The sequence below is a fragment of the Macadamia integrifolia genome, unplaced genomic scaffold (assembly GCF_013358625.1).
Source record: "Macadamia integrifolia cultivar HAES 741 unplaced genomic scaffold, SCU_Mint_v3 scaffold1630, whole genome shotgun sequence".
NCBI lineage: Eukaryota > Viridiplantae > Streptophyta > Magnoliopsida > Proteales > Proteaceae > Macadamia > Macadamia integrifolia.
The window spans coordinates 157,356-166,248 of record NW_024868284.1 but is presented as its reverse complement, the minus strand read 5'-3'; the positions used below and the strand labels follow the sequence as shown (position 1 = coordinate 166,248).

The 8,893-nt window shown below is 38.3% G+C and overlaps 1 protein-coding gene across 1 annotated transcript; it reads right to left on the bottom strand.

Moving 5' to 3' along the window:
* Window positions 1-235: 235 nt before the first annotated feature.
* LOC122064365 (probable mediator of RNA polymerase II transcription subunit 26b) lies at window positions 236-4,860 on the bottom strand. The gene is made up of 10 exons (XM_042628080.1): window positions 4,558-4,860; window positions 3,662-4,144; window positions 3,032-3,100; window positions 2,694-2,776; window positions 1,988-2,040; window positions 1,760-1,893; window positions 1,621-1,648; window positions 1,203-1,513; window positions 1,001-1,091; window positions 236-891 (listed from the first exon to the last, which is right to left on the bottom strand). The coding sequence occupies exons 1-10, from the start codon at window positions 4,573-4,575 to the stop codon at window positions 761-763; spliced, it is 1,401 nt and encodes a 466-aa protein (XP_042484014.1). The 5' UTR covers window positions 4,576-4,860; the 3' UTR covers window positions 236-760.
* Between the last annotated feature and the right edge of the window lie 4,033 nt (window positions 4,861-8,893).

Below are 8,893 nucleotides of genomic sequence, written 5' to 3'. Positions count from 1 at the left end.
AGTTATAGTGGACATTATCCACTCACCTAACCCCCCGCCCCCACCTCTCAGCTTCTCTATTTCTTGCATTGATTAATAATCACAACATTTCGGGAACTTGCGTCTTTTATGTCAACTAAAACATCAATTCATGATATACCAATCAAAATAATGATTACAATTTTGCAATCTTGCCTGATTAGGAAGGCTAGTTAGATTAAAAAAGAACTAATAAACTTCAAGAATCAAGGAAACCTTCAACCAATATCAAAAGTACTTCAATTTATTCTATAGAACAAATTCAACAGATGATACAGTAAAATGATTCTATTGGAATGCACTTCACAAAGTGCAATATAAATGCCATATCTGATTATGTCATGAAAGAGTTTGAGGGATGAACAAACAAGATTGTTGACGGCTAACTAACTACATATCATGAACATGTTCAACTAAAGCTTCTCTATATTGAAGCCTATTATGCTATCTCATTATTTACCCCTTATGTAATGTACTTGAATTGTTGTAAATCATTACGTTTGAATGCTCAGATAAGAGTTTCAAGAGACCTTAACCCAACTTTCAGTGCTTCCCCAACCATCGTCTCATCGCACCAGCAAAATTGGTGGGTATCTAACTCTGAATTCCTATACTACTAAATGGGGGTTAAGAGATGGAATGCCAGGAAGCATTTTGATGTTTCTCCCATCATCAGCTTCTGCAATGGAAGAAACAAGGTAATTACATCCAGTTCCATGAACTTTGGTGTAAAATCACTACATCAGTGTCGTCGTCCATTTGCCCAATTCCAATTGTGGTTGCCAAGTTTAGCATGAGGAGGATGTCTATGACCAAGCCCTTGCTTTGGGAGGTCATGCAATTCCATGACCTGTATTGTCCGTTGTTTCTTAGCTGTACACACAAGAAGAACAGTAGCCGATGTGGCCGATCAGACTAGTTTCAGACTTCCTACTTAAAACTAACATAGAAGTCATGCAACCAAGTTTGGGGATGAACTAACCATTCTCAGCTTGTTGGTATCCCTCTTGAAGTTTCCTTTTAGCTGCTTCAAGTTTTGCTTGGACTGAAATCTCATCAGATGACTTTGATTTCTATTTAAGATTAACTAAGATGATCAGTATTCAAATAAATCAATAAACCTCAGTGATAAGGAGAACAGTGCTTGAACATAAAATTACAGAAAAACAACTTGTGACACTTACATCTTGTTGACCAGACACTGGCCTCTTCTGTATTCCATTGATATCCATTTTTTGTTGAAATTTGGTATCATTATTGTATTTGGGCACTGAGCTTTGCTTTAGAGGTCTCCCTGGCCCGGACTCAGTGTTGGAGGGCTTTGCTTGTCTGATACAAGCTTCGGGTTTCCTCACTGGCAGACCCTTCTTGTCCTTGGTGAGCATATTTGACTCATTCGGAAGCGGTGGTTTCCTCTTGGAGATATTTCGGCTCTCCAGTGTTGTTTTTCCCCCATCCTCCCGATTCTGGTCGAATTGCCCATTGTTCCGAGGATCTGCCCAAACATTCCCCAACCAAAGTTAAAGGCAGGAATTCAGAAAGATACAATCTACCAGAAAAAATAATATATTGGAAGCAGAAGAGGTCGAAAAATTGACTCACTTCCATCATCATCCATGCCATCAAAGAACTTTTCATAGGTCCAGATAACAAGTTCAAAAAGGAAAAAGCAGATCCCAATCAGTGTCCGACAATAAGAACTAGAGGATTCTTTTCTCAAATAAGAAAGAAAATTCTCTACCTGAGAGAGCTCTAATGAGGTAGGCTGAGTCCCAAAGAACGCTCCTTCATCCAGTGGAGGTGAAGGCAGCCCTTCTTCTTCTTCATCAACAACAACAGAAGGGTTGACAGAATCTGGAGAACCTTCTGTTGCACCTATCAATTCACAAGTATGGGAATTTACCTCAGCCAAAAGAAGGCAAAACACATCTTCACCAACTATAAAACAAACTGCAGGAACAAATAGTACCGGCAACTGCAGCTGCTGCATTCACCCACTCATCAACTATATCCTTCCAGCCACTGTATTGGACAATGAAAATTATGACTATAAGTAAGATATATTTTGCTAACCTAAAAACAGAACAATGAAACACCACAATGATTTTCACTATGGTTGATACCAAAAGAAAAGAATTATTCTAAGAACCTTAAAAGAACAAGAACCAAATAGGTCAGTAAACTAATTGTGATCAGGTAATAAGTTATAAAAGGAATCCATCACTAGTTTATCATATCAATGAACAACCCAAGCAGGTTAGGAGCTTTAACTCAACAAAGTTAGGAGTTTGCTTGATTTGCTATTTAGGTCTTAGCAAGAGCAGCAATAGATTTGTAGGTCCTTATCCGTTCGTAAGTGGAAAAGGACGGACTAGGTTATTAGTGTTACAAATGCAGAAGCACCCAAAAAAAAGAGGCAGAAATGAGCCACCAAATGACGAAACAATAGAGAATGGTTGAAAATTTTAGGTGTACACTACTAATCTAAGTCCTAATTTTGACCAGAAGAGGCAAGAACATGCATTTACATAACTCAAGAACGAAATTTGGAAAATTTTAATATCTGTTTCAAAACTGCACTTGTTTTAAAGTATCCAGATCACACAGCCCTACACTCTACAATAAAAGAAGAAATGGAACAAAAAATACTATAGCCAGGGGCAGTTATTTCATACTCAATGAGAGTTCTTGCAAGGTGACGAATCTGCTTAGCATTGTGCTTCCGGAGGCCATTTACAGCCTTTCCAATTTCAGTTGCCTGTGGAAAACAAAATCCAAAAAAAATTAACAAATTGCAACAGCAAAGAGTAAATGCACAGCACAATAACTAGAGAATATATTCCGACTACTTCAGAGACGGAGAGTAAATGCACAGCACAATAACTAAGGAATATATTCCGACTACTTCGGAAACAAGAGTGGAAGTAAAATTATGACAACAAATATATATTGAGATTTAATTTTCTGACGCAAAATAGAAAGAAAACAGGATAGAATTAGATTTGATTCAAACCTTCAATGTATCCACAGTAAGCGCCATCAATTGAAGCCTCCTTAATGATTCGAACAATATCCCATCCGACTGTTAATAGCAGTAATCAAAGCAGCAATAATTAGATCAGGAGAACCAACAAAAAGTAGAGTCGATAACTGACAAGCAGATCATCACAATCAGAAAAAAAAAAAAAAAAAAAAAAAGAGCCATAATTGGACATCACAAGCACAACATTATTAAAGATGGGAACAGAATTTCACATACACCCCCCAATCAGAACTGACAAGCCTGCGAAAATGAAGCAAGGTTAAATCTGATAATCCACATTCCAAAAACAGCCACTACAGTAACCAAACATCCCAATAACAGATCTCAAAATGGAAATGAACTTCAAACTAATTCTTCGGAACCCAACAATCAAAACAAACCATTCATAGAGTAAACAAAAGTTCAAATGAAATTTCCACCTACACCAGAGGAGCTAAACTATGATTCATCAACTCAGCAACGCATTCCACAGTGTCATTTTTATCTGATCAACATAAAATTGAAATTCCAAACTAGGACAACCCCATTACAGTAGCAATAACAGAAACCAAATTTATCAGAATAGAATGATATAGCAGTGTTGGTAAGTAAGGGAAAAACCTGATCTTGACTGTCGACAAGAATCTCTTTGATCCTCATGACCTCACCCACAATCTGAGTCTCCTCTTCAATCTCCTCTGTCAGTGCCTCCGCTTCATCGTAGCTGTAATTGCTCACCCTCTTCATATCGTTCTCAGCGTTGTCATTTGTACAACTATTAACCTTGCTCTCCTTCCCAAGAGAACCCTCAAAATCACCATCACTCTTACAGCCACTATCATCGCCTTCTTCCTCCTTTGGTACTGCCAGCTCCACACGATCACACCCAGAACACCTAGTTAATTTACAGGTATAAAGCCGCTCTGCAATTCGATCCCTTCTCATCTTAAACTCGTTAGGACAATCCGAAGCAGCCACCATGATTGCATACTCAATGACCTCAAAGATGTCCGAATTCGTACTCCGAAAGTACTTGCGCCAGTAATCAAGCGAACCAGATTTCGTTGCCATGGTTGAAATATCAAAGCCGCGGATCAGATTTCTCTGTTACCAATTAAAAATAAATAAATAAATAACGGAATCAGAAGGTAAAGAGTTTTCTCAAACCTCCCATTACAATCTCAATCTAAAATCAAATACAGTTCTTGAAAAAAAAAATAAGACAGAAACTCAAGCAATGAAATTAACTCTCCCCCGATTAAAAAAAAATAAAAATCCAACCATAAGAACACGCTTACTCAAACAACCCGGAAGTGAATTTCCAATCAATTTTAGGCAGAAAACGCTAATGGGTTACTTGGGTTTGAAGCCAAAATCTTGATTGTCATGCAAACAAGAAACAAGAACTCGGATAACCAGAAACATCCCAGTTACCTACCCCAGAACTCAAAGTTTCTCAAGCCAATCAACAAAACTATCCAAATGGGTAACAAAGATTATCGCTAAAAGAACCCAACCTGATAGTTCGTCGACATCGATCCGAGCAGAGAGGGGAAGGGGAAGAAATGGAATCTTCCTCCCACCAAAAAAACTGGGATTTTCTCTACAAATGCATTTATTACTTTCTCTACTTGGAGTGGACGAGAAAACCCTACTAATTCAGGTCACCCAGAAAAGAAATATTGAATGGCCAGTTTCGGAACCGAAGCACCGTTTAACGGAGGCCGGTTTTCATTCAACAAAACCATCTGTTTGTTGGAGACTTCGCTTTGATTTTCTCTCCTCTTTCATCATCTCTCTAAATTTTTTTTTTTTTCAGTCTTTTGACCCATGGGAAAATTTCTGTAAGCTACTTAAACTTATTTCTTATATTGATTAAAATTTCTATAATATAAATTTTCTGTCTGATTTTTCAGAATATTCAGATTATTTTTTAATGACTTCAATATTTTTATTTTATTTTATTTTTTTTCTATTGTATTAAAATACCTAAAATGAGGGTGAGAATTTTTTTTATTAAAAAACATAAAAAAAAATTAATGGAGAAAACGATGCAACCACACATATAGGGTGATGAAATGACCACTTTACCCTTATTAGATGCTTATACATGCTCTCATTGATTTTAATATCGACATAGGCCATCATGACTAGATAATATTATCTCTCTCAAAAGTAAATATTTAAAAAAAAAAATTATATAAATATAAATTAAATTTAAGAGAATGAGAAACTATTAACTTTTTCATTCTTTTTGGTTGAAATTTTTTGTTGTTATATAAACCAGTTGAAATGGAATCCCTTTTCATGATTTTAATATTTTTATTTATTTTTATTTTAAATTTATATCTTTATAGGGTTTCTTTTCTTTTGTTTCCATATTTGTGGATAAGTGGTTTCACTGAGACATCTGGATTTCTTGAAAGCCGGGTCTCTTTTGCTGGCCGATTGACGTGTCCAGAAGTCCATTTCCACTAACCAAGATTTTTCCTGCTGTGTTAGAATTAGAAACCGTCCTCTATCGGTCCATGAATAGTCAATGACTGGCCTCCCTCCCGTCTTCTTATCCGTCCAATTTGTTGGCTTAAATTGCTGACCATGGTTTGAATGGTTAAGATTGATCGATCGGATGTCTAAAGTGCGCTCCACTGGTGGAGTGGACCTCCGACCTGTATTTCACACAAGAAAACTGGAAGCTGCGCTAGTGGTTTTAGATATTAAAAGTAAGGGGTAATTTTGTAATTTAGTAACTTTGGCCTTGCGCAACCGAAAATTTGTTTAACAGACATCTTTATGGCGCCAAGTAAACGCGGGAAACTCGCGGTTAGATCGGCGATTTTGTTTCAAAGAAATGGCCATTGTAAATGCGCCACGTGGCTACCTGATCTGACGGTTGCCGGTTTCGAGATGCTGCATACTGGCGGTGTCTTGAAAGGAATAATTCCCAGAGACATTGTGATAATCCACGTCAGCACGCATTTTGTAAAATAACGAATCTCATCCACACATCAGGGGAAATGGAATATTTGAGTTTGAGTTGGCGAGATATGATCCTCTGTTACACATAACGCGTGTTTATCTGTAAGATATGAAGAGTAAAAAACACCACGACTTCTGGTGAGTGGTAAATTAACAAAACCCGTAATCCGTTAAAAAAAAAAAAAAAGGTAAATGAATAAAACACGTGGCTTTCTTCTTCTAATATGCCAATATTAAAGAAAAAGTGAACATTGAATGACTAAGAGCATCTGAACACGTAATCTAAAAAGTTTCCAATCACTCGACGACTACAGGCAACTCATACACCAAAATCTTAAGGTTCAATCAATCACTCTATTGAAGGAACAATTTTACTTGCTCTTCATTGTTCATGCTTTGTTATTGCACCCATTTGTTGAATCTTGTTGGAAGACATCTCATTTTTTTCCTAGATGTCTCTTTGTTTCGGGATTCCTCTATGATGGACTGTGTGATTTATATAATCCTTTTAGCCCAATTTTTCCAACTCTATGGATGTTGTTATCTAATTAATGAAAATTGCGATTTGTTGATTAGGGTGCACATGGACAAGAGTGGATTAAGTTCACGTACAAGAACAATCTCATGCATCTTTATTCCATGGATTTGAAATACACTTTTCTCTCTTTCTTCATTCAATAGATTTAAAATTCATGGACCAAGAATATACATGATTGTTCTCATATATAAATCTGATCTGTTCTCCAAATGGACAAGTATACACATAGAGTAATAAATGTCTTGGCATGGCTAGGCTAATATTTAGATTTGACTTAACTGAGCCTTAGCTAATGCAAATTGAAGAATATATATATATATATATATATATTTTTTTTTTTTTTTTTGCTGAGGCGGTGGTTTTTGTGAAGGTGGCAGTTGGTTCAGACCATGCACCTTTTATGTGGATACGAAAGGTAGACTAAATAGAGGCCCTTACCTATTTCATTTTGAGTCATGTGGTTTTGTCACCCAAAATGTAAAGATGTGGTTGCGACAGCTGGGATAGCTCTCTGATGAGGGTATTTCTTCCCAACCATGGCACGGGTAGGGATCGTCCTGACCAATGCTGCACCTCGACCCTTCATCAGGCTGTGCTGCCACCTCGACATCTCATCAGGTCGTGTTACCACCTCGGCCCTCCATCAGGTCATGCTGCCACTTCGGCATCCCATCAGGCCGTGCTACCACCTCAGCATCTCATCAGGCCGTGTTACCACATTGACCCTCTATCAGGCTGTGCTGCCACCTTGTATCTCATCAGGCCGTACTACTACCTCGGCCCTCCATCAGGTCGTGATGCCACCTCGGACCTCCATAAGGCCGTGCTGCCACCCCAGCATCCCATCAGGCCGTGCTGCCAACTCAGAATCTCATCAGGCCGTGTTACCACCTCGGCCTCCATCAGGCCGTGCTGCCACCTCGGCCCTCCATTAGGCTGTGCCGTCACCGCAGTCCAACGTAAACAACAAGGTTTCTAAAAATGTGTTTTCGTCCACCCTTACATTCAAGGAACGTAATCCCTATTCACAAGGACAGGACTCTATCCACTACACTTCATCAGAGGCATCCACCCCTCTCACGATTTGCACATTCGAGATCAACAGGGATTATTCCCATAACATGCCCTGGAACCTGGAATATTCCCAGAATCACAAAGCCACTGCCCTCAAAAAATCTACGCCTAAACAAGACTCTCCACAAACGTCCTTCCTTCTCTCTCCATCAGCAGCCTATAAATACCAAGGTAAGCCTCCATTATAGGGGATCAATCACTTCTTTTACTGGAAAAACTTTCTTGAGCATTTGCTATGGAAAGATCTGACTTAGGCATCGGAGAGTCCCTGTCAAGTCAGCCCGACTCTCCCCTATCATCTCTTCTGTGCAGGTCGGCTAAAGCACCAGGAACTGCGGAGAAGATCATCTGGTCAATTTTTACCGTATCACTCCTCAACAAGGACCTGAGGTTTCTATCATCTTCCGAAATTCATCTAATTTCCAATCAGTTTTAAGGAAATAAAATATGAAAAGCTTTGGCCAAATTCAGTCTAAAATCCAGAAATTATAAAAATAGCTCACTAGGCTACTAGGCACATCTACTTCTAAAGATTTGGAGTAGACTCTTCAATGCGAAGAAGAGTTTTGGTGGCAGAAATCTCGTACTGATTGACTTCAAGGAGGTGATAAGAATTTGGTATTTGCCACGCAAGTACCATCCAAAGGAGGCAACAAAATTGAATTTTGGAACTTCCTTTTCCTTCAAGGAACTGGCCCAAATCTGAGGAGGCTGTTTATGCAACTATTCATAACCATTATCAGGATATTTTCAAATCAAAAGGGATATATGAAAAGGCTTTTTCGAAGGTGTTGCAGTGTATTGTGATCTTTTATGTTTACCCCCTACAATGGAGGGAGTCAAACGAGCATTGTTTGATATGGGAACCCTCAAATCCCCAAGTTTTGATGGTTTTCTTCTTATTTTCTTTCAAAAATTTTGGGATTTAACCTAAGAAGGTGAACCCGAAGGTTGTGGATGGTTTTTTCCAACTAGCTTCAATGGAGTAGCCAGAAAAGTCATCTCAAATATTCTAGCGACTTGATTGAAGTCCATTCTTCCCAACATCATCTCTGCTTTATAATCAACATTCTAGGAAGACTTATTTCTAATAACGTTTTATCATGCAAGAGGCTATTATACCGAGAGGGAGAAGAAAGGCAAAAAAATGAGTGCTCGTTCTTAATTCAGACATGAAACGGGCTTATAAAAGAATTGAGTAACATATCTCTCCCGAATGCTTGCTTAGTTTGGTTTCAGTGGTAAATTTATTTCTTTAGCGA